General features: G+C 32.2%; 2 protein-coding genes across 2 annotated transcripts; both read left to right on the top strand.

The window, feature by feature from the left end:
- The first annotated feature begins 64 nt into the window (after positions 1-64).
- Positions 65-8,866, top strand: LOC111715495 (uncharacterized). Its single transcript, XM_023490825.1, has 10 exons — positions 65-73; positions 1,206-1,310; positions 2,397-2,573; positions 3,310-3,394; positions 3,873-3,991; positions 5,517-5,623; positions 7,152-7,208; positions 7,810-7,941; positions 8,138-8,297; positions 8,631-8,866. Exons 1-10 carry the CDS (start codon positions 65-67, stop codon positions 8,661-8,663), a joined length of 984 nt encoding a protein of 327 aa, XP_023346593.1. The 3' UTR covers positions 8,664-8,866.
- A 471-nt stretch (positions 8,867-9,337) lies between these two features.
- LOC111715496 (uncharacterized) lies at positions 9,338-14,966 on the top strand. Its single transcript, XM_023490826.1, has 6 exons — positions 9,338-9,411; positions 11,108-11,186; positions 12,295-12,437; positions 13,268-13,488; positions 13,932-14,291; positions 14,596-14,966. Exons 4-6 carry the CDS (start codon positions 13,283-13,285, stop codon positions 14,813-14,815), a joined length of 786 nt encoding a protein of 261 aa, XP_023346594.1. The 5' UTR covers positions 9,338-9,411; positions 11,108-11,186; positions 12,295-12,437; positions 13,268-13,282; the 3' UTR covers positions 14,816-14,966.
- Positions 14,967-27,018: the final 12,052 nt, after the last annotated feature.

Here is a 27,018-nt window from a genome sequence, read left to right as displayed (position 1 = left end):
AGATAAGATAAGATAAGATAAGATAAGATATAATTTATTGCTAAAGATACACATACAAGTTATAATGTTACAGGCAAAAAATCTGCAAGTATTTTTATATTATTTACTATATTTATGTAATTCTAGCAATTAGGTGGAGATTAGCTATTTGCTGTTTTGGGTATTATCCCCACCTAATTAATATTAAACGTTTACAATATGATGAATATTACTAACAGGAATTGTTCAGGAATTATCTTTTTAACGGATTTATATTGGACTCTCCTTCTATCCCCCACCCAACTATATCATCCTAGTTTAACCAAACCTGACCTTTTTAACGATGTATTACAATTTAAGGTCGGAAAATCTTAGGTTAGTTTCCTCTAACATCTTGCAGAAGTTTGAGTTCAATGAGACCATAAAAAAGAGTGTTTTAACTCAAGTTATGGTTTTTAAATAGTCAAATAAAGGCGGAACATGATTAAACAGCAATTTACAGTGTAAACATTAACAATCCCATTTCATTTAGTAAGTTGGTTTTCATGATATTGGTAAAGCTATTTGCTTTAAAACAACAAAGTTTTTTTTTAGGGGAAAATTAGCAAAGATTGAAGAAATTAGCAAAATTTGAAGAATTTAGTAAAATTTAAAGATAATGGCAAAATATGTAAGAGCTTGATTCGGATCCATTTTTACAAGGACGGATCCCCGTCAAAATTATATGGATCCTAAGCACTGCATGACACTACCTCTACATGTAGTGATGTGCCTTAAGTTGGTTCAGTTTTTTACTAGTATTTGAAGAGAGAATGTTATATGATTTCCTTGTCTTTCTCAAAGTCTAATTTTTACCTTTATAGAAGATAATTTCAAAAACGATCCAAAAACGATCCAAAAACTATTGTAAACGATGAAAAAACGAATATGTTGTAACAATAGTTTTTGGATCGTTTTTCCATTTATTTGTATGATAAAAATATTGAAAATATAACATAATACAGGAAAACTTCAAAATGTCTGATACTTCTTTTTTACAGAAGTTACAGGATGAAAGCGTTCTTCTTTTNTACAGTTTAACATAATTCAGTTTAACATAATACAGTTTAACATAATACAGTTTAACATAATACAGTTTAACATAATACATTTTTAATATCTTGGAAGTTATATTTTTTCTTTACCCCAATACAACAGGATTAAGAATACAATCTTTATGTCCTTAGGTCTACTCCTCAAGTTGTGAACCCTCCTACTCCCTGACTCATCTATTCCCTAAAACTATTCTTGATCAGGACAAAAACCAGACCACGTGCTTCTCACTACACAAGGTAAGTAACTTGTTCAAAGCTCAATAGGAATGTTCTTGTTATTTCAAGCGACCATTAACAATAAATAAATATTAAAATAAAATAGCCATTAAATATGCGTGAACAGTTTTAAAGAGCTTCTTTTAAGTATTCGATTAAAAACTAAATATCTGCAGCATTCCATTATCAGTAGGTTAAAAAAAGATCATTTTATTTATTCTTTCAATGTCTCCGAAGTTCTGGAATTAATTGTATGTATTTACATTCTTGGCTTGTATGAAGGATTAAATATTGATTTGGACATTATACATCAGTTTACAGTTACAGCAAAGTAAAACATCATTTTTAAGGTTTGTAATTTAAAAAAGCTTCAATTAAAATGGTTCGATTATTAATTAGGTGATTCTAATTATTAAAAACAATTACGAAATCAGAAATAAACAAAAATTATGCTTTAAGACTAATGGTCATTTGGACTAGCGTGCAATGTTACTAAAGTCAGCTGATCGCCAACAAATATTTGTTCAAAAGAATGACAAACACAACAAAGACAAAAAAGACGTAAAAGACGACAATGACGACAATGACGACAATGACGACAATGACGACAATGACAACAATGACAACAATGGCGACAAAGGCGACAATGACGACAAAGGCGACAATGATGACAATGATGACAATGATGACAATGATGACAATGATGACAATGATGACAATGATGACAATGACGACAATGACAACAACAACAATGACAACAATGACAACAATGACGACAAAGGCGACAATGACGACAATGATGACAATGATGACAATGATGACAATGATGACAATGATGACAATGACGACAATGACAACAATGACAACAATGACGACAAAGGCGACAATGACGACAAAGGCGACAATGATGACAATGATGACAATGATGACAATGATGACAATGACGACAATGACAACAATGACAACAATGACAACAATGACGACAAAGGCGACAATGACGACAAAGGCGGCAATAATGACAATAATGACAATAATGACAATAATGACAATGATGACAATGACGACAATGATGACAATGATGACAATGATACACGATTTTAATTGAAGGATCTGTTGATCTGTGGTACTGAGAATGGTTATATCAAGCTGCTGGATATAAACTCTGAGAAGATCCTAGTCAAGGCTAGAGTTAACTCCTACTACATATCAGATATTAAATACCACCAAGGACGGTTAATTAGTCTGGACTGCTTTGGAAATATCTTGCACTGGAAGCTTTTAGAGGTATTCTGTCCTTAACATGTTAAATTGTAGGGAGTGGGCACTGTAGAAATTATTTTAAGTAACCATTCATTTATCAAGGGGCATGTCCGATTTACGACAATAAACCTTGGTCTGGTCAAGAAAAAAATGAGATATCCTTATTTTTCTAGAAATTGCTTAAAATTGATGATATTACATTGTGCATTCTAATATAGACTAGTGGATTTATAAAGAAGAAAACTAGAAATACAAGCGCTTTCCTCGAGGTACAGATTTCAAGATTACTGTAGGAATTAGACATGCCATTTCTTTAAATAAAGAGTCAGTTAAACTTCCTTCTACAGTTTGAAATCCTTATATCTCTGCAACCAGATGCTCTAAAAATTTAATATTTCAAACTACTTCTTCTACCATTTTTGGTTGTAAAGATAGAAGAATGAGAAATTTAAGATTTTTATTTATCTTCTTCATAAATTCTAATTTTCTATTTCTTTGCAACCTGGTGTCGTAAACCGTTGATATTTTAAACAATGAATCTATGAAACAGTAACAGTTTGAAATATCAAATAATTATAATCAGGCTACGCTACCCAGATATAGTGTTCAGAAAATTATTGTTTGTAACGAGTGTTCAGATTCCATAAGAAAAACAATTTGTTAGGCGTCTTTTTTTAACAGGGACAGTGAAGTGATGAAGCCGCAAGCCGGGATAAAAAAGTAAAATAATGTCACAAGGGCTATAAAACATTTGTTCCAGGTCCCCCCTTTCCTCCAGGCTCTGGGAAATGAGAGCCCTGAGGTTCCTTTTCTTCTCCAGCAGAGGAATATCGAGCGTCTTCTAGGGAGGGAATCATTTTATATTCCATTTTTAAACATTCAATTTATCATATTTCAAAATTGTATATTTTATGAGTTTGCGAGTGTTAACTCTTACATAAGATTTGAACCAATCTATTTTTAGAACAATTAGTTAAATCTTTTGATTAATAGTTGTTTTGGTTAATATACTTGGTCAAACAATAATTTCAACTTAAAGACGATACAATTTCCCAACTGACCCTTTATGCAAAGATGACAATGCCCATTTAACAACGGTTCCCTTAAAAGCTTTGTCTGATCTAGTATGAATTAAATATCAATATTTGCAATTTTGAAAACTGATTGTTTTTAATTATGGGTTATCTATTTATTTATTTATTTATTTATTTATCTATATATTATTGAGAATTGGGCATTGCCATCTTTGCATGGAGGGTCACTTGAATTTACGCTTACAGTCCCTTTGAACAACAGACCACAAAACGATCCGCATCCTTCTAGACTTTGGGTCTGATGATCTCATTCTCACAACCTTCAAGTCTCATATTACAGTGTACAAGGACAACGCTTTCCTTGTTAGCTTCCCAGTATACTCAGATGTATTCTGTATTGATAAACAGGGAGGGGTGTGTTTATTTTTTTCCGCCTTTTCACCAATATTACCAACCTATGATTCCTCCAACAGAGGGAGGTTACTTAATGTCTCTTGGGACAATTATTTAACATAACCACCCGCTCTAAGAAGTGTTCGGGAAAAAAAATAGCGAATTTTCATCTCAAAAATCGATAAAATTGTGTACAACTACTTTTTCGGGAAATTAAAATTTTTACTTTACCAAGGGCTCCCAAGAACAATTTTGCCTATAAAGCATCCAGAGCGCATTCCCTAACTTCCCTGTATATTAACTGTGCATTTATTTGTTAAACAGGGATCGGTGTGTTATCTTTTTTGATATTCCGCCTCAAACCCCAATAAAGGATTATTCTGAAGTGCTCAGTGTTATCTGCAGCTGTGCAGTTGCCATAATTACACTGGCTCAGTAACATTTTGCCTAGTACAAGTTCGCCTAGTACACTTTCGCCTAGTACATGTTCGCCTACTACCTTTTTGCCTAGATAACATTTTGCCTAGATAACATTTTGCCTAAACACAGTTGGCCTAGACAACATTTCGCCTAGATAACATTTTGCCTAGATAACATTAGAAGGTAATTTTCACCTAGATAAATTCACTAAAATTTATAAAGTTCCTCTTTTTTCTCAAGAAATTCAATTAAAAGCAGAAAAAATATATTATAATAATGTTTACAAATTTTCAATGCCAGTAGAAAACTGAATGATTTAAACTACAAAAAAAAATTGTGAAATTTTTATAGTAAAAATTGCGTACTCTTTTTGTTCCAAAAGCTGGTTAATTTGAAGAATGTTAATCTAGGCGAAAATTACTCTCTAATGTTATCTAGGCAAAATGTTATCTAGGCGAAATGTTGTCTAGGCAAAAGGTTATCTAGGCAAAATGTTATCTAGGCGAACTTGAACTAGGCGAAAGTGTACTAGGCGAACTTGTACTAGGCGAACTTGTGCTAGGCAAAATGTTACTGAGCCATTACACTTTACTTTCCATTTTATATTTTTCTTCAGTTACACTAGCCATAAATTATTACTTGCCGTAATACTCAAAAATTTGACCTTGTTACTTTTAAATACAAATTTTGTTTTTGGAACCAAACTTACAACTCAGAAATTTAGAATCATGTGATCTAGCATTTCTGGGCTTCCATGCAGCTTAAACAATCAAAATTTAAGGCAGATCGGTCAAGGGGTAATGAGTTACGATTGGACAAACAAACAGAGATTATTACTTAACGTTTATAGAATTTGTAAGGTTGACTTTTTAAGGAGGTCCAGGCTTCCATAGAGCGTTGATTTGTGCGGCTAGGACAGGCTAGGGAAACCAATGCTGCGGATAGAGTTTGTTAGCTGGCCAATGGCACTCAATTAAGTTAGATAAATTTATACTAATAAAACCAGTAAGAAAAGTGTAATTATGGCAAGCATTTTAAAGAAAGTGATACTGAGCCAAGTTTTAGTTAATTATGAATTTTTAAGAAAATATTTTTTAAAGAATAAAACACCCGGAACCAGGACAAGTTGGTTGGGTTTGGTTGCAAGGGTGGAGTGGATAGGGAGTTTGTTAACCCTGTTGCTGGAATAGTTTTAATAGATCCAACATCACCTCCTTTCATACCTAGGTATTAGAAAGAGAACAGACTTTGCATTTGCAACCTCTTGACTTTCACCTTTCATATTAAGGGATTAGAAAGGGAACAGACTTTGCAACCTCTTTACTTTCACCTTTCATATTAAGGGATTAGAAATAGAACAGACTTTTCAACCTCTAACTTTCACCTTTCATATTAAGGGATTAGAAAGGGAACAGACTTTGCAACCTCTTTACTTTCACCTTTCATACCAAGGGATTAGAAATAGAACAGACTTTGCAACCTCTTTACTTTCACCTTTCATATTAACAGATTAGAAATAGAACAAACTTTGCAACCTCTTTACTTTCACCTTTCATACCAAGGGATTAGAAAGGGAACAAACTTTGCAACCTCTAACTTTCACCTTTCATACCAAGGGATTAGAAAGAGAACAGACTTTGCAACCTCTTGACTTTCACCTTTCATATTAAGGGATTAGAAATAGAACAAACTTTGCAACCTCTAACTTTCACCTTTCATACCAAGGGATTAGAAAGGGAACAAACTTTGCAACCTCTAACTTTCACCTTTCATACCAAGGGATTAGAAAGGGAACAAACTTTGCAACCTCTTTACTTTCACCTTTCATATTAAGGGATTAGAAATAGAACAAACTTTGCAACCTCTTTACTTTCACCTTTCATACCAAGGGATTAGAAATAGAACAGACTTTGCAACCTCTTTACTTTCACCTTTCATATTAACAGATTAGAAATAGAACAAACTTTGCAACCTCTTTACTTTCACCTTTCATACCAAGGGATTAGAAAGGGAACAAACTTTGCAACCTCTAACTTTCACCTTTCATACCAAGGGATTAGAAAGAGAACAGACTTTGCAACCTCTTGACTTTCACCTTTCATATTAAGGGATTAGAAAGGGTTTGCAACCTCTAACTTTCACCTTTCATACCAAGGGATTAGAAAGGGAACAAACTTTGCAACCTCTTTACTTTCACCTTTCATATTAAGGGATTATAGAAAGGGAACAGACTTTGCAACCCACGTCTTGCAGTTTAGAGGGGACAACAGACAGAAAACATACAATTTTTCCACCTTAAAAAAAGTTCTTCGAAGTAACATTCTTTTTCCCCCTATTTACCTTGCAGTTTACAAGGAACAGCAGATGGAAAACACGCACAGGCTGTATGACATAAGATTTAGAAGTTCTCCAAAATAACCTTCTTTATCCAGTTACCCCTATTTACCAGATGACGTAGTTTTTACCAGTATGTACCCAAGTTAGTAAGAAAATTATGTTTTAAAAAATAGCTGTAATTAACTGTGATCATCTCTTGAGAGAGATACTGTTCATAGATAGGAATGCCTGATTTACAACTGTATGCTTATAAACTTTGTTTCAACAAATATTATGAAGTTATTCCTGTTTTCTATCAAAATTTGTACGGAAGGGAATGGGCATGTAGCTCTGAGAAGGATGGTTCAAAAATGTTATTGACAGTGTCTTTGAATTGAAAAATATGTACTACTTCTCTCTTTCAATCCCTTTCTTTAAGGATTTATTTTCGGACTCCAGATAATGATCCAGTTATTTCCATACAACTCACCTCAAGGTAAAAACAGTAACAAGTTAGGGGTGTATTTTTTTCTAGAATTATCCCAATAATATTTCGAAGATTGTAATTGTCAAGTTTCCCCCCCCCCCCTCTTTTGATACTTTTGTTGGTCAACAATACACTTGAAACCGGCTCATAATTAAGAAATGTGCATAATTTTTGTTGGAAAAAAATATACTTTTTATTGGAAAAAAATATACTTTTTATGATTCTAATTTTCTAAAAAATGAATGCATTAGTTCTTTTTTCATGGAATGAGCTACAGATAAATATGTAGATATAGAAGTATAGAAAAAGGTGGATGAGAAAACCCCTTATTTTATCCCTGATATGAAAATTAAAAATTAAAATATTAACTCTACTACAGTACCAGGTACCGAACTTACAAAAATGGTTTTGACATTTAAATGTTGCATTTCATACCACAGTCACATTTAAAATAAAATAAATGCGGGTTTCTTTGTTTCATTGGTAGCCAAATTGAATTATTTGGGGTGAAATTTATTTTATTTCGAAAACTAAGTTCACGTGAGGTCCTGTTCTAAAAAAAAGATTGTTTTAAAGTCGTTTTGACTGTTTTTAGACACCTTTCCTTAAGGTTTTTGATCCTGGGTGATATCAATGGTGAGATTCATCTGATAAATGTTGAAAACCTGGATATACCATCTGGAGAATCCTTTAGGGATCTTAAACCATCAGACATCACCACGCTACGCAGTCATGGATACAGGAAAAGATAAAAAGGTTTACCCCTGGATCTGGAAATTAAAACCGTCAAGAAAAATCAAATCTTCCCCGACTCAGCATAAAAGATGATCAAAGTGAATGCTTGGACATTTTATTATAATTTTTTATCAAATATGATATAAACATTACAAATTGATAGATAACTCTCACTTTAAAATCCTCATTATCTTTATCTGCAGGGATTTTGTTTGGGCGCTCAACACTGACGGTTTCAGGTTGTTCAGCGGGGATGAGACTGGACAGATCATTGTACATGACTTTCTCCACGTGGATGCGCAGAATGCCGCCTTACAAGATGCGCAGACTCCAGCATTAAAAATGGAAAATGTTAAAGACCAGGCAAGCAGTTAAATCCTAGCTCTTAATAACTGATGGCCAAATTATAAATTTTTTTGTCATAACAATTTTTTTTATCATTCCCAGTTCCCATTAGTTCCCGTTTATAAGGTCACTGCAGTTAAATTTTTTTTTTAAATATAATTTTCATGACGTTTTGAACTCTATTATATCACCTAGCATAATTTGCTTTGCTTGTATTTTATGATTTTTTATTTTATTTTGATGGTTGTTATATTGCTAGAACTAAAGAGGGTCACCCAGGACCAGAATATACTTCCAAATGCCAGTTAATTTTTTGTATTTCATTAACTTAACATCAAATTTCATTTTTAGGACGAACAAGACTCAGTTGATAAAGATGTTTAACGTGTTCCTCCACCTTCAGATAAATCCACAAAAGATTAAGGAGAAAATCCGCGGAAATCTCAACAACCAAAGAAAAACTAACTGTTAAAAAGGACCAATCAAAGTATTAGTCATACAATGCACTGTTGACATTTTTGTAACTGTGCAAATTCGTTTTGAATTTTCTATTTTCATTGTAAATCATCAGTTTATTTATTTTCAGATAAATGAATTGCAACAAGCTGTCAAACACAATTTTTAACTGATCAATTACAGCAGGGATGTTAAAATTTTAAAAGAAATATTTTTTTGTAAAAAATACTGATTTGTCTTGAAAAGTCTGTTCGACGGAATATATTCTTACCGATATCCTACGAACTTTTGTATTATCAGGAATGAATGAGATATTCTTAATGTTCTGGATAAATTTTTATTATTTCCAATTGTGGTTTCTTTATCACAGCCGAATCCTAGACGTTTGGAAGGAAAATGTCAGAATTCGACACTCAAGGTTTCAAGATTACCCTTGTGAATAGGACATGCCACTCTGTAAATGGAGGATTACTCGAAATTACGTTTACAGTCCCTTTAAAGAAATGGTATAAAATGAAGAATTTAAATGATTGAAAAGAATTTAAAGAAAAGGGAACAAAATTTTAATGCGAAAAGAAATCAGGAAAATTTTAATACAATTTAGAAAACAGAAACAGAGTCACCTATTCAAACGTTAGAAAAGGATGGAAAGACGATTGGAAATTTACGCTTCAAGGTAAAATGTTTACAATATATGAATATTCATTTTTAATGTTTTCATTTGTCAATTTTTTATTTTTCTGTTTTTATTTACTCACTTTTTTGTCCATTAATAGGGCCTAGGGGGATATAAGTATGCTTATAGTGGCTCAGTAACATTTTGCCTAGTACAAGTTCGCCTAGTACATGTTCGCCTACTAACTTTTTGCCTAGATAACATTTTGCCTAAACACAGTTTGCCTAGACAACATTTCGCCTAGATAACATTTTGCCTAGATAACATTAGAAGGTAATTTTCGCCTAGATAAATTCACTAAAATTTATAAAGTTCCTCTTTTTTCTCAAGAAATTCAATTAAAAGCAGAAAAAATGTATTATAATAATGTTTACAAATTTTTATTTTCTGTTTGAACAGCGCCAATTATAAACTTTCTGACTACCAGGTCCATTGGAGACATATGAGAAATGTTGATTATCAATTATGGCTGGTCTGTCTCGTTTGGTTTTCCCTACCTGAATTAAGGACGTCATGTCGACATCAATGTCAGTAGAAAACTGAATGATTTAAACTACAAAAAAAAATTGTGAAATTTTTATAGTAAAAATTGCGTATTTTTTTGTTCCAAAAGCTGGTTAATTTGAAGAATGTTAATCTAGGCGAAAATTACTCTCTAATGTTATCTAGGAAAAATGTTATCTAGGCAAAATGTTATCTAGGCGAAATGTTGTCTAGGCAAAATGTTATCTAGGCAAAATATTATCTAGGCGAACTTGAACTAGGCGAAAGTGTACTAGGCGAAAGTGTACTAGGTGAAAGTGTACTAGGTGAAAGTGTACTAGGCGAAAGTGTACTAGGCGAAAGTGTACTAGGCGAAAGTGTACTAGGCGAAAGTGTACTAGGCGAATGAGAGCTAGGCGAACTTGAACTAGGCGAAAGTGTACTAGGCGAAAGTGTACTAGGCGAAAGTGTACTAGGCGAAAGTGAGCTAGGCGAACTTGAACTAGGCGAAAGTGTACTAGGCGAAAGTGTACTAGGCGAACTTGTACTAGGCAAAATGTTACTGAGCCCTTATAGTGGAACCCTTCGATTTATGTTACATTTTATTTACACTTAAAATTTTTCTTTTTTAAGTTTGATGTCATTGTGCTGAATGTTGAAATCTCCCGGACATTAATAAACGAACAAATGTTGTTCACTAGCGAGATTTTTTCATCAAATATATCTTATTGATAGATAATGTAAAAGATATTATCGTTTTTTTAGTTTAAAATGTATCTTAGTACTGATAAGTTGTGCGGATATTTCACACATTCTTGCTCTGGCAAAGCTTTAAAGGATACTGCTGTAAATCGACCATACTTACCACTCTATAATTGAAGAGTTACTGGAAATTACGCCGTTAGTCCTTTTAACCATTAGAACCATATAAATAGCTTCATGTGTAATTTATTATGTTACCCTTTAACCATTAGAACCATATAAATAGCTTCATGTGTAATATGTTACCCTTTAACCATTAGAACCATATAAATAGCTTCATGTGTAATTCATTATGTTACCCTTTAACCATTAGAACCATATATCTGAAAATTTATCATTTTTGAATGTCAAAAGTATTGTTGCTAGGATTCAGGTGTAAAGGGGACAATTATGAGTTTGGGATTATATTACGTTTACAGTTCCTTTAATAAATGAAATCTTCTTATTTTAGCACTTTATCTCCTGCACAACTTGAAGTTTATGCTCTTTATGAACATCTTGGCATTCATATGGACAACAAATCATTCCAGGTTAATCCTTATCTTCATCCTCATTCACATCCTCATTATTCACATGCTCATCCTTATTTAATATTTACATTTATATTCTTGTCTTCCTTCATATCCTTATCTTGTCCTCATTTACATCCTCGTTATTCACATGCTCATCCTTATTTAATATTTACATTTACATTCTTGTCTTCCTTCATATCCTTATCTTGTCCTCATTTACATCCTCGTTATTCACATGCTCATCCTTATTTAATATTTGCATTTATATTCTTGTCCTCATTAATATCCTTATCTTGTCCTCATTTACATTCTTGTCCTCATTCATATCCTTATCTTGTCCTCATTTACATTTTCATTCCTATTCTATCCATTCACAAAATTACTTTAAATATTATACAACTGTATAATTTATATGCTGTTTATTAATTAATATTATTAATATAATTATCTCTGGCAATTTTGAATGCTCAAGAAAAGCAGACCACATTCGGGAAATGGCAGGATTCGGGCTATTTGTGATTATCCTTTCATCAATTAATATGATTGTAAAATCCTCTGATTAATTATAAACTATGCTGGGTCTTACTGATAAGGAATGTATATATAAAGGGTTGAGCACTTTTTTTATAAATCAATCATAACGAGTAGATATGCTAAGTATAGTTTTTGATGAGTCCATTTTTCACGGGGAAAAACAATTTTTTTAATAAAACGAAATAAAATACGAGCGTTTTGTAGATTGTTTTAAAACAATGCTTATCCCTAGATCAGTGCTTGAAATCCGGATCCCGTTGGATCCGCAACATCTTAGCTTCCTGGAATGGGATCTGCAAAAATATGCGGAACCGCGGATCCGGATCCAAGAGCAAAAATTCAACCAACCCCAATAATGCTGCTCTTAAAACACATCAAAATTGTTTAGTAATAATAGATTAACAAAAATTCCATTCTTAATGGTTTACTAAGTTTCAGCAAACAAATAAGCAAAAAAAAATTTGTTAGAAAAAATCAGTAAATCTTGAAGAAATGTTCAGGACTCGGATCCATTTTTTTCTAGCGCGGATCCGGACCTGCATCAAAATGAAATAGATCCTAAGCACTGCCTTAGATTAATATTTCTATGTAGGCTATTTGGAAGCTGGTTCAGATGAATGTTCCAACGTCTGTCATCATGGATATCTTGCAAGACATCTCTAGACACTAAACAGATCAACCAGATACAACCATTAGTAGCCAGTCCAACCTTCTTTATTATTAAAAGGTTATAAGGTAAGTGTAGCAAGCAAGAAGGGAGGGAGGGCACACCACATCATTTATTTGTCTGGATAGCTAATGACGTCGCAAAATCGATGTTCGGCATTCCTATAATCTTCAGTCATTACTAATCCAAAGAATTTTTTCCATTAAACCTTGCTGAACATTTTTTGGAACTGTGAATAGAAAGACGACTTTTATATTCAAGTTATAATTCTAAATAAACCAATTTTTCATAACCCTTTGGGGTTTTTCACCCTGTGTTTTTTTCTCCGCAACTTCAGAAGAGAAGACAAATTTTGGAGAGAAAAAAATGTTTTTATGCGAAGGGTAGGGTAAAGGAAGGTCAAACATCTGGTGGGTGTTCTAAAAAATGTTGAAATAGTCCTTAACTATGTTATTATTCGAGGTACAGATCTAAAATTTACTTACTTAAAAGGCCCATGAAGGATGGATGTAGTAACATTTTTAGCAAACCATCAACTTTATGTAAGAATAGACAACACTGATTCTTGCGGGGATAAAAGCTTAAATGTTTTTAAACGATTAAAAAACGATTACCAGCTCTGCTGATGAAGCAATTTTGTTAAAGCTGTAAGTGTGCGTGCAATTTAGAATATTTTCAAACTTGTTCAAATTCCTAAATTCCTAAATCCAATTCAATAAGGTAAAATAAAAAGAATATCTTTTGATTTAACTCCTAAAACTTAGAACTGAGTTTAAAAGCATTAGTTTTTTGTCACAATTTATGTTAATTTTTCTTATTTTCCATAGCTCTCCATTTAAAAATCTTTTTCGTATTGTTCAAATTTTAATTTCAATGAAAAAAAAATTTTAATTTTTAGTATTGGCTTCTCAATATGGCTGAATGTTGTGTGGTTCTGTTCGGTGACTTCTACTGTAAAACTACTTTTCTGGACGCTGATCTTATTTTCACCATTTTGTCTGGAAATCGTGGATTTAGCGGTATTTTGGACCAAACCAAGATGGCCGCCATTAAGGAAAAAATGGGAGGAAAGTTTGAGAATATTGCTGAAATGGCAAAACAAGCTTTTACTGAAATTAGGAAAATATGTGGCACTAATAAATGTACGCCATAACTAATGAGGGAAATCGTCGTGTTCTCTTTAAAACGAGACATTTTTTTATAAATTTTCTTAATTCTTTCTGATGCAGTTCTAATTTTTAGATAAAAAACTTTTTTTGCTAATTGACATGGGTTTAAAAGGTACCATTGTTAATCGGAAATTAAATTCTTTGAGAAATTACATTGACTGACACTTCAACCTTGGCAAGGATCATTTTCAAAGTTTAAAGGGGAGTAATTTAAAATGCGACTTTAACAATTGTGAGATATATATATATATATCAAATCTTTTCTCACTAAAGTTATTGTCTAAAATGTTGATATTCAGTGGAAAGGTTTCTTTGAAATTTTTCCAGTTTTGTTTTCCTGCAATTTTACCTGTTTTAGTTTTAGAAATTCAAATCAATGCCATATTATTGTAGTGAACATTACGATATAAGGGTTGAGGACGAGGAATTGATCTGGAGAAAAGTAGGAGGAAAGATACAGCTGCGTCTTGCCTCCATCAAACTCACTCCGATCAACTTCAATGACGCTCAGGCGGAAATTATTAATTTTCTTCTTGGATCCGGCGCGAAAAACAAATCCAAGATGGCGGAGATAAAACATGATCTGGAGAAGAAAACAGCTGATTTGGATAAATCTGTGAAAATTAACAAGGAGCTTGCCGTAGCCCAAGAGGAATCACGTGAGAGTTTGCTCAAACAGTTTGTGCAGATTTTGAACACCAAAAAACTAAGAATTCGAGAACTTGAATCTGAACTTAACCAGATTCACAAAAGGTGATATTTAAATTCATTAAATTAGGAATTGCAACAAGTCAATTAGAGGTCAGTGGCCTCAGACCGAAAACTTTCTTGTGAAATAGCAAAAATTCAAAAATTCTCCTTACTTTCTTAATTTTAGAGCAAAAGTCAAATAGGTTTACTTTTACTACTCACATTATAAAAGAAAACATAAATAACATGATACAGAAATTTATCTTAAATTTGATGACCAAATATGTAAAATGTGACTGACATTTTGAATTTGACGAATTTTCTTTTGAAATTATGACAATTTTCTGACGAAATTGATTATTTTTAGGGTTGGCCCTGAAGCTTTCGAGGGGAGTGATAAAGAAAGTGATTATGATGCTGCAACCGACGACGAAGAAGAAAATGACGATTTTAAAGATGAATCAAATGAGAGGAAAATCGGGGGCGGATTAAAACGTAAATTTGAAAATACTTTTGATGATGGAGAAAAGTGTAAATCTTCAGAAATGAACAGCAGTCTTGAGGAGGGTTTATTTGAAGACGTTTAAATTGAATATTTTGAGAAATTTTAAGTGAAACAGCTGCCCAGCAATCCCAGGGACCAGGATCCCTTCTTTAATATGATATGGATTTTAATGGTTAAGTACCAATTTTTGTAAATTTGTCGTCTTATGAAAATAAAGCACAAATGATCTTTTATATTTGCACACGTGTAGGGTGTTATTTATGAAATGTCAAAAAATTCAAAAACTGCCCAATTGCAAACCTTAATCAGTATCAGTATCAGTTTTTGCATTTTAAATTTTGAAAATGTAGATTTTTAACTAATGAATTCTTAATAAATTCTTTGTGTGTCCTTGTAAAATAGCCTAATGAATTGATATGTATAAAATGTTTGCGTTGTAATGGGGGGGGGGGGGGTTTTTGCTTTTTTGGGGGGGAAGGGGAGTCAGGGTGTACCAGTATACAGGAGCCCACCAACTACAGGGTGTACCAGTATACAGGAGCCCACCAACTTCAGGGTGTACCAGTATACAGGAGCCCTAAAGAGACTGAAGGCGTAATTCTAAATAGACCAGAAATTGAAGAGGCCACAATCATGGAGCAATGGATCACCCAGAGTAAATTCTTCTATCCGCTCTTTTTAGGCACATGTTCGATTCACTAAGGTGCCCTTAAGTTGATTTAGTTTTCCATCTAAAAATTTAGGATTTTTAAATTGGGGATTTCTGCGATTTCAATTGTTCGAGAGTAGAAAGGTTCCGACGATTATAATTTTTCGTCTAAACTTCATGGTTTTTTTGTGAACCCAGTAAAGGCTGTTCTTTACTGCATAGCGGAGGCTCGGTCTGCCTAGCAAATCTGAGAGGCTCATGTCTGCATATCAGAGGCTCATGGCGTCTGGGGGTTCCCTCCCTTGCTGTATGCCAGTATAAACATTTATAGTCATAGTTTTTACATTTACAGGATGACATATAATTGTACCTTCCAAAATTTAAAGAAAGATTTAAAGAAAAAAAATTGTCATGATTTTGATTATTTGAAGAAATCAGTGTTATTTTTATAAATATAATTTATTGGTAAGTTTTAAACTAACAAAGAAACAAGTGAAATAGTTTCTAAACACTTCACATTTTTTTAAATTAAAATTTTTTAACAAATTCTTCATAATAAATGTAAAAATATCTTTTAGTATTCAAAAATAAAGACCTAGTCTGAAAGGGACTCAAAGCATGAATTAGGTTGCAATGTTAATAATTTTAGAAACTGATCATTTTTAATTGTGATTTTAATGAAAAGTGACTTGCGCATTTCTACTACAGAAAATTATCAGAACGCTTTAAAACTTAGAAAATTTCGTTCACATTATTGATCAGATAAGACTTAAGATAAGGGTATCGTTGTGAATCGAGCATTGCCATCTATGCACAGAAAGTGACTTTAAATTACGCTCACAGTCCCGTAATATCGTCTTTTATTATTTTCAGCTCGTTTATGCTCTGAACTGATTTAAGGAGTTATGTTTTTTTTAAGGTTTTTAGCTACTCTTTTTTCCTTGCATTAAAAACAGAATGAAACCATCTGAACTTTCAATCATAATGTACAATTCTTGTAAAATAGAAAGAAATTTCTAAAAAGAATATTATGCTTTTAGAGAAGTAAAAAGCAAAGGCTAGTTCTGTTAGAGAAAGGAAAATTACATACTCATTTTTCATTCAATCTACACTTAGAAACAATTTTGATTTAATTCACCACTTCTGGTAAATATTGAATTCTAAACTAATAAATGAACTCTAGGCCACCTTCCTTCCCCCCCCCCCACATGTGTAAATGTTTAGTACACTACAGTGATCGGCGTTAATATCAATACAATGAAGACGACTTTTCTTTTTAAGCTTAGATTTCTAAAATCTTGGAAAGACGGCATCTAGTGTTCTATCTCTGTGTTGTTATTATTCTATAGTTTTTTTTCTGTAACTGTAATTCGAGAATTAAAAAGAAAGACATGTTATGCAAGAAAGAAGGAAAACTAAACTAAGTAATAAAATATTTATGATAAAAACCTTAGGCGGTTTTACCCCCCCCCCCCCCCCCATGAGTAGAGGCAGAGGGGGGGGGGTTTAATTTTTTTTATTTTTTTATCTATTCTCCCTTGCTGGAAGCCTGAAAACCGCCCTTGAAAAAATAACATAGCAATACAATTTTGCGTACTGATGTCATAAATATTTCTACTTTTGACAAATATTAACGCAAAACATCCCTCACTCCTGTCCTCTTTCGCCCCTCATATCACTTTTTTTTAACATATTGTATGTTAGAGTTTACAAAATGTAACAAAATGTAAAAAACTGATAGTGAAAGACAAGTGATAACGACTTGTAATAATCTTCTTGGACCCATGTTCGACTCCCCCCCCCCCCTTCTCCAGCCCAACCCACTCTGTATCACCTCCCACAACAAGTCCAGCAAGTTAAGTATAAAGTCAGGTGATTTTAAAACATGTTTAAATTAAATATATGTCAAATACAGTGAAACCCTTAATAACGAATACATCGAAAGAATTCATCAAATATCGTATTCTTCACTTTCTGATAATGGAATGTTGCAGACATTTAGTGATTAAATGATTATATGGAACTCTTTAAAACTGTTCCCGCATATTCATGACTATTTATTTATTTTCGCAAAAACTAAAATCTACGTAATAAAGTATAAAATTCATTGAAAAATTGTCAAGACGACATTTGATAAATTCTTCCGATGTATTCGTTATTAAGAGTTTCACTGTATTTATTGCAAAATAAAGTTATAAAGCAAAAAATGTGCTTAAAACAAAAAGTGCGCGAAATATGAGAAATTATACATTTTTTAAACACCCTTACAACGGCGAATTCAAATATGCAAAAATATTTGCCAAATTTTCTAAAACGAAATTTGTAATAAAAGGGAGTGTTCGCGAAAAATATTCGACGGTGATTGCTACTAATTTTACTTCTATCTGTTGCGTCTATAAGGAGAAAATTGTTTAAAACGACTCATACCGAAGAACGTAGCGTCCATACAAATTCAGAATGTTGCAATACTCGACTCGGATCGTAAAAAAATCAATTTAATTCCAAACAAATCATTCAAATATTATAACCTATAATCAATTTTTTTTCGACGCATTCATAAAAACTGATATTTCATAATATTTTTTAATTATATCGCTTACATACTTGTTTTTACGGCTGGCGCTGGATTTTCGAACATTCCTGGAAAATACAAAAATGTCTTCATTATCAAAAATCCTCAAACCACGAATGAATATTTTCAAAAGTAACTCTTCGGTAGTCGTTTATAACAATTTTCTACTTACAGACGATAAAGACGCAACAAATGTAAGTAAGATAAGTAGCAATCACCATCGAATATTTTTCGACGTAAGCCTATACCCCTTTCAATTTTTCGCGAAAGAAATAGACATTTTTGCACGGGAAAATAAATATTATAAGTCATAAATAATTTTAAGATTCTGCAGAATTTTAATTATTTATTTTTAAGAGGAAAGCAAAGAAAATATATTTTAGATATTAAGGTACAACATTTTTGACTAAAGAAAAAACTTTTTTATTTTTATTTTTTCTATTTCTATTATTTTCAGATTTTGCCAATCCTTAGGGAGTTTAGCATGGAAGTTGTAAATTTACTACAATCAACACATCAATTATGGAATTTACTACAATCAACACATCAATTATGGAATTTACTACAATCAATGGAATTTACTACAATCAACACATCAATTATGGAATTTACTACAATCAACACATCAATTATGGAATTTACTACAATCAACACATCAATTATGGAATTTGCTCCTAATCCCAATTATAAATGCGTAAAAAAATTTTATTCTGTAATTCGAAAAGTGGAAATTTTCTTCTTTTTTCGTTGTATTTATTTAAGGTTTTTAATATCCAATTGAGCGTTCATTCTATTTAAGGGACTTAGTATTTTTAGATTCAGTTCTATTTTGCACATTCTTAGGAGTTGATAAAAATAACAAAGAGACTGATGAAATTCAAAACATTGATATTTTTATCCTGAGAATGTCATTTGCTACTCAGTAAGTAAAGAACTAGAAATCAAGTTTTGTGAGATTATGAAAACGGAAATTTACAGGTCTACGATGATGAAAAAACGACTTTTTATGCAAGTATTGTATATATTTGGCGGTGCAGTATGCTGTTCTGTTTAATTTGACGGTGCAGTATGCTGTTCTGTTTAATTTGGCGGTGCAGTATGCTGTTCTGTTTAATTTGGCGGTGCTGTATGCATGCTGTTCTGTTCAATTATAACTTATGAAGCCCTTTCCTGATTGGGAAACTCGAAAGAACCACGGGAATGTTCTTGGCTTGGCATAAAAATTTCTATTGAGCGGATTAACTTTTAAAGGGGAAACTTAATTTTCAGTCAAAGCTGGGTTCCCAAGCTGTTTATTCTAAAAAGGCTGGATTTGCAAAGGAAAACGTAAGTACAACGTCCTCCATTAGTTAGCTTCTCTTCCGCCGGAAATTCCCATTTTTTGCGCTTCATAAATTAAGTAAAATTTCGATGTACAGGGTGTCCCAAAAAACATGGGAATTCAGTGACGAATTCGATATCGTCTTTTCAAATAATTCTTTGATTTAGTATAGTGATACCTACTGAGAAAGCTGTAATCTGTAAGAGTTTCGTCTGCTATGTTTACATTTTGTTTGTTTATGTTTTGACTGTATACGGTTGTACTTAGTAAAACAAGAAAATTTCAGTATACAAACAGAGTAAACTTGTCCGTATTCACTGTTCATCTTGCGGAGACATTAGACACATCTTTGCAGTCTTTTACCCTTTTCATTAAATAAACTCTAGGAGACATAATAATATTATGGCTTTTGAAATTGGGTATTACAATGCTAATTCATAACAAAGACGATATCGAATTCGTCACTAAATTCCCATGTTTTTTGGGACACCCTGTATTTAATTCTTGATTTGGCGCGGAGTTCCGATATAACTGTTTATGATAAAAAAAATCATCTATCAATGGAATACGCAAGAAGAATAAAATGTTCCATAGAGAGAGAGAAGAAATTGGAAAATATATCTCTATGAGTATAAATATCAATGATAATATACTCCAAGGAAGAACTTCTATTTAACGAAAACAAAGAAACTCAATTTACTCTCTTAGATTTCTGGAGACTTAGAGAATTGAAAACCTATTGTTTTACTTGGTCTATAACCCTACACAAGCTTTACAGTCCGGCTTACCTAGAATTGTATAAAGGAACTGTATATTATTTCAATTTCCCATGATCTATAGAACTAATAGTATTCGATTCACAACAATAAGTCATTTTTCCATCTGATTAGAAATCATGATCAAATATCATCAATTTTGAGACAGGAAAACAAGAATATTTTTGCCACTTTTGTCAAGATTACGATTTATAAATACATGTGATCTGGGACTGGGAAGCAATTAACTCTAAATAGGGGAATCACAATTGTAAAGTCTCTTTAGTCTTTAAGTTTAATCCAAACAATAAATAAAAATATCTTTTCAAGTTTGATAATTCAAACTTTTTTTTTACCCTACCCCCTAAAACGTGGAGCAGGACATCGAGTTTGCAGTGTTATCCCTCTTTGACCTTTTTTTTTTTTGGGGGGGGGGTTAAATTTTCACAAAAATATCCTTAATTTTCTTGACTTCCAGACATTATATTTTCAAAATTATACATTCGTTTTTGAACCGGGGTCATAACCTTTCTGTGTTAATATATAGTTTTTACATTACTAGCTTACTCAGGGTTGCCAACCCTGATGTTTTCTTACCTTGCCAGGTGTTTTTTTTGCCTTGCCAGGTATGTTTTTGTCAGCAAGGTTGCAACCTGGTGTTTTTATACCTCAAGATTTAGGTGTTTTTAAATCTCTGTAATTTCAGATGTTAGGATTAAAAAAAGTGTTTTTTTGGTGTTTTCTACCATCATGTTGGTATCTTTTTGCATTAGGTTATAGCTGGCAACCCTGAGCTTACTTGTTCTTTTTATAGCCCTGGACGTATAAAAATGAGTAGCACAAGCCGCTATTGTTTAGCTAAAGCTATAGTTTAAAAGGAGAAATTGGCAAACGCTGTTTGATTTGAGCTTTCCATTTAATTAGACCCAAATTCAACAATTTTTGTATGTGAACTATCAAAATTTTAAAAATGTTATATATTGCCATTCTATTAACAATCTAGGACATAAGGACAAGGCAGAATGTATGCAAGCTTGCTGGTACAACTTTGTGACTTCGGAACTCCTCAATTTTTCCACTTCTTCCTAAGAATGACAAACGTTAACTTTTTTGGTTTTTTCTCTTTTATAACCTTACACTTTTTTGTAACATCGTAATACCAAATCAAAATCACGAACAAAAGGCTAAGGACATGTTAGAGATACATAAATGTGTGTATCTCTAACATTCTGTTCGCAATATTTAATAAAATGTTCTTAATTTAAGAAAAAATCGTAATTTCGAACATAATTTTCAAAATTTCGAAATGTTTTCGAGGGATTCAATATTACGATGAGAAGAGGGTTTTCACAAACTGCAGTAAAGAATAATAAATTTCAATTTAATTGAAATTTATTTATTTAGATATACTATAATTCATGTAAATATAATAAAACTGTGGAATAGAAGGACGTCTGTTAGACTCAAGTTACGAGTTCAAATAGTTCAATAAACATAACACAATAATTGTTCCGTATCAAAACACCCATTAGTTGAATTAAAAGCTTTTTATTTGCTTTTTAACAACATCAAATGAATTCAATGAATCCAACATAGCTTTTTTATTCAACAGTTTTGTGGGCCCTACTGTAATAATTATTTACGACTACTTTACAGGGAAGTTAAGGGAATTTTACTTTACCAAGGGTTCCCAAAACCAATTTTGATTACAAAACATCCAGAGCGAAGCGAGAGATATTTTTAGACAAAATTGGTCTAGGGATCTCCTGATTTAAGTAAACTTTTTAATTTCCCGAAAAAGTAGTCGTACACAATTTTATTGTCTTTAGAGGTGAAAATACGCGATTTTTTCCTCGAAAACTTCGCAAAGCGGGTGGTTATTTTACATAAATGTCCCAAGGGACGTAAAGTAACCTCCTTCTGTTGGAGGAATCACAGGTCGGTAATGTTGTGAAAAGGTGGTAAAATAAATAAAAAAGGGTTGGTTTACAAAGGTTTGAGTGTAAACTGAGAAAATAACTATACCCTTAAATATCCGAAACAAATAAAATAATAGGTTTAAGACTAAATATAACACAGGAAACCTTCAACTGTTTTAATGTTCAGGGTAATGTGTGTTCCTAGTTTAGAATTAAATTGGCCAAAACCTAAAAATAATTTTCCAATTTAATCCATTAAAAAAAAAAAACTCCGTAAAACCTTGATTTGTTCTAACAATGCAAGATAAAACGATAAAACTGGTCGCAGGGTAAAAACTTTAAAAATGTTGGGAAGCAGTCTAAATTTATATTCCTCCTAGCTAAAGAGGGGGAGGGGGATTTCTAGTATGGTACCTGAATTCTACCCTACAAGTTTCCTAATAAAGTTCTCCTAAATCTATTTTAGAGGGGGGGAAGGGGATACCACCTGAATTCTAGGGGTGGATACCACCTGAATTATACAGGAGGGAGGATACTACCTGAATTCTACAGGAGGGGGATACCACCTGAATTATACAGGAGGGGGGATACCACCTGAATTCTATGATCCAGGTTTCCTAATAAAGTTCTCCTAAATCTATCCTATCTGTCAGAAGTTTCAAGACTAGTATTGATAAATTTTGTTTGTTTTTACATAAGAAATTTTCTCATCAGGTGTGCCGGGCACTATTGGAGATTTAGAAAAAGTTATGAGAGAAACTTCAAACTTTTCTCAGGGGATATTGGAAACACAGCTCACCAACCTAGTTTTAATAATTTTATACAACTATTATTATTCTTATTATTATTTTTTTCAAAATATCGTTATACTTTTATTTTTGTTATCATTCTTATTATTGTTATTATTGTTATTATTATTGAAAACACGACACATTACACATTTAATAGTTTTATCTTTCATTGTTATAACAAAGTTTAAACGGCGCTTCGTGTCTTTGTTTAATCATTGTATCGCTGATCCACCGGCAATACTTCTTTATGTTTTGAAATTTGACATACAAAACTTTTTCACTTTTGTTGGATTTTTAAAAATATTTAAAAAATAAATGTTCAACAGTTTTGACCGGCCATATCCTGTCCCTAGGACCGAAATTAACAAGTAGCGCCATTCAATGATTTTGCAAATAAGAAATAAGTTTAAAGCTGCTGGGGGAACATTCAATTAATAAAAGACCCAGCAAATTCTGATTGTTGTTTCTCAAGTCTCATTCTTTATAGGTAGCGCTGTAATAAAGTATGACCAATACTTTTGAGTTATCTCTTTAAAACGTCAGGGGGGTCTCAGGGACCCCCCACCCCCAACCGGAATGAGTATTAAAATGACTGCGTATCGTGTTTGATGTGAACCTTGGTAAATATTTTTTTAAGATTTACCTTCTTTTTAAATATTTCTGCCACGACTGCTATGCGTAAAATTAGCAAGTTTAGTTGTCAACGAAACTTCAAAATCTCATAATATCTTGTTAAAAACAGTAAAATGAATTGATGGAAATTTTTGCGAGAAAATACGATCTTAAACGAAAGGTTGAAAATTTTCACCAAATTAGCGAATTTCGCAACAATTTCGAAAATCTATTTACGTAAATTTTCGGAAAAATTAACGAAAATAATCGTTTTCGTTCACTTTTTTGTTGGCTGAACAAAATTTTCGCGAAAAAAATTGAACGAAAATTTGGAAACCCTAGTTTGCATACAAAGAATTATCATTATCAGGAGTATAAAAAAATTATTATTATTTTGGTTAAGTTTGTCATTATCATTTGTTTTGAATTTTCCTGATTTTGATATTTTTCAGAAATCATTTTAGTTGAAATGGAAATTCTGGGAAATACATTATGGTCTGTTCTGTAAAATAAATTTACTTTTTTTTATTCAAATGTTTAATTCGTTTTTAAATCTGTTAAAAAATTAAACTAGAAAAAAAAAATTCCATGAAAATATGTAAAACTGTTAAACAACGTAGAACATAAATTTCTCTGAGAATATGTAAACTTAAAGGGACTGTAAGGGAAAAATGAAAGGGGGTCTAGGCTGAAAGCTAATCACTTTAGCTCTTGATAGCGACCCACGAAAGTTATATCTGATGTTCCTGTCTCAAGAAATTGATATAAAACTATAAAAAAAAATCAGTTGTAGAGAAACACCCTCTATTTGAATTTTTGTTTAAAATTTGACACCGTTTTATATCAATTTCTTAAGACAGGAACATTGGATATAATTTGCATGGGTCGCGATCAATAGCTAAAGTGATTAGCTTTCAGCTTATACCATCTTTTATTTTTCCTTTACAATCCCTTTCAAGGGACTGTAAAGGAAAAATGAAAGGGGTATAGTATGAAATCTGATAATCTTAAGCATTGAACAACACATGTAAGACATCTATCTGATGTTCCTTTCTAGAGACATTAATATAAAACTGTGTCAAAATTATACCAAAACCTATATATATCAGATGTTGTATAAGAGTTGTACTTGTAGTATTAAACAGATCATATTCAACAAATTCGCAACCAATCTGAAAACGACTATATCCGACAGGAGCCTGAGAATCTCAGATTTACTCCTGTTACAATTTTTTTATTTAGCAGTTTTATTAGATATTGTTAATAATATTATTACGTATAGTACATATAGTCCGTATTACGTTACCAGAACTTCCACCAATGGCAGTGCAGTATTGTTGTCATGGGTCTCCATCTGTATCACGTGACCAGTATACACCAGGAACATCAGATAGATGTCTTCAGGGGAGGGGGCTATGGGGGCTAAGCCCCCCCCCCGGACCAGTGAAATCTATTGATTTCAGGGGGTTTTCAGGCCCCAACGGGTGCTGAGCCCCCCGGGAAAATAAAAAAAATTTAAGCCCCCCCCTGGACAAATTCCTGAATACGCTCCTGGATGTCTTGTATGTATCGTTCAACGCCTGAGATTCTCAGGTTTTCAGCCTATACCCTCTTTCTTTTTTCTTTACAGTCCCTTTAATTTACAAAAAAATGATATTCTTCCTAAACACAACTTGGATAAAACACTGCAATGACACCCATAACATTGTGGAGTAGAAAAACGACTGTTAAGCTCACGATATGATTTTAAATAATCCCATTAACATGAAACACAGTAATTTTGTGCAGTGTAAACCGCCCATTTCTTTTTATTTTATTTAGTTGAAACGCAGTGTATATGTTCATTTTAGCTAAAGCTGCCCAAACGGCTGAACCAAATGGCTGAAATTAAATTAGAAAATCTATGGCGATGTATTTTTCAAAATTCGAAATTTTTTTTAGAGTTTTTAAAATTTTACTGGCAACGTCGGTCTCATCAGAGGTAGCTTTATAAAATCATCAAATAAATATAAGATTCCATACATATAATCTTGCCAATACTCATTTGTACGGGTTCACATAACTCCGCTAATTGTAACTTCGACAAACGGTGTATGCAATGAACCTTTCTTGAAGATTGCAGGTTATGATCACATAAAACAAATTTTGCTTTTTAATACTCCTTCAAACTGTAGCATAACTTAAAGAAGCGCATTTCTGCTTTAAATCTTCGTAAACAGAAATAAGAAATGATGAAGTCGGGTTGAAAGGTTATAAAATCAAGGCCTGGTAAAACTGAAAGATTGACTCCAAATAAAAAGACTCTTCGCCAGCCCCTGTGAGCCAAAAATACCTGGGAAGGGGGGGGGGAGGAATACCTTCCACGCCCCTTTGCAAAAAAATTAAAGCTGTTGTATTTATAAAAATTATTTATATTTTTATAAATGTAAAATCACGCAACCTCGAAAACTGACTCCATTTTTTGCTGCTTTTCGACATGTTTTTATTTTTTTATTTCCAATTCTTGTTTTCTTATTGTTTGCTTACTTTACTTTATTTTCCATATTCTACTTTTCCTTACTATCTAATATTCTACATTTTACTCTATATTCCATATTCTACTTTTCCTTGCTATCTAATATTCTACATTGTACTCTATATTCCATATTCTACTTTTCCTCTATCTAATATTCTACATTGTACTCTATATTCCAAATTCTACTTTACCTTACTATCTAAAATTCTACATTTTACTCTATATTCCATATTCTACTTTTCCTGACTATCTAATATTCTACATTTTACTCTATATTCCATTTTCTACTTTTCCTTACTATCTAATATTCTACATTTTACTCTATATTCCATATTCTACTTTTCCTTACTATCTAAAATTCTACATTTTACTCTATATTCCGTATTTTACTTTTCCTTACTCTCTAATATTCTACATTTTACTCTATATTCCGTATTCTACTTTTCCTGACTATCTAATATTCTACATTTTATTGTACATAAATATTCTATTTTCGTCGATTTTCGAAATTTTAAGTATTATTCCAAATTCTACTTTTGTCTTTAATATCTATTTTACAATTTATAAAAAACAAGGATTTTATCCCCATTCTTCAGATAAAGTGGTTTTTTTTTAAATGGGGTTTTACTTCAAATTGCGACAATACTTAATTTCCGTTTTAATTTTTATTTTAAATTGTTTTTATCCTTGTAATATTTAAATACTTTCGCTCTTTGTTAAAAAATTTATACTGTTTATTTGGCAAAAAAAATTAAAATCTCCCCCGCCCCTCGCAAAATGAAGAACATGATTTAGTTAAATTATCACGCCTGTCCCCCTCAACTCAGTTTAGCGGATGAAATTTAGAAAAAAGTTCAAAATCATCGTATCACGAGGTGATTTGCAAATTTGACTATATACCTTCATCAATTTACTAAATATTATTGATTTTGCTATTTGCTGCTGTGAATATGATCTTAATTTTTTATTTCTCAAAGTTCTACAAGTACAATTTAACAATGAGAATACTAGACGTAATACTAGACATTTATGGCATTTTCGATCCACAACGATACCCTAATAACCTTTATCTGATCAACGTTATCCATATTTTCATGGTTAAAATAGTTTTTTGTTGTTGTTGCAAATTTGACTATACAACCTTTATTTGC

The sequence above is a fragment of the Eurytemora carolleeae genome, unplaced genomic scaffold, assembly GCF_000591075.1.
Source record: "Eurytemora carolleeae unplaced genomic scaffold, Eaff_2.0 scaffold1331, whole genome shotgun sequence".
NCBI lineage: Eukaryota > Metazoa > Arthropoda > Copepoda > Calanoida > Temoridae > Eurytemora > Eurytemora carolleeae.
The sequence above is the reverse complement of the archived record's forward strand: the minus strand, read 5'-3'. Positions and strand labels throughout refer to the sequence as shown.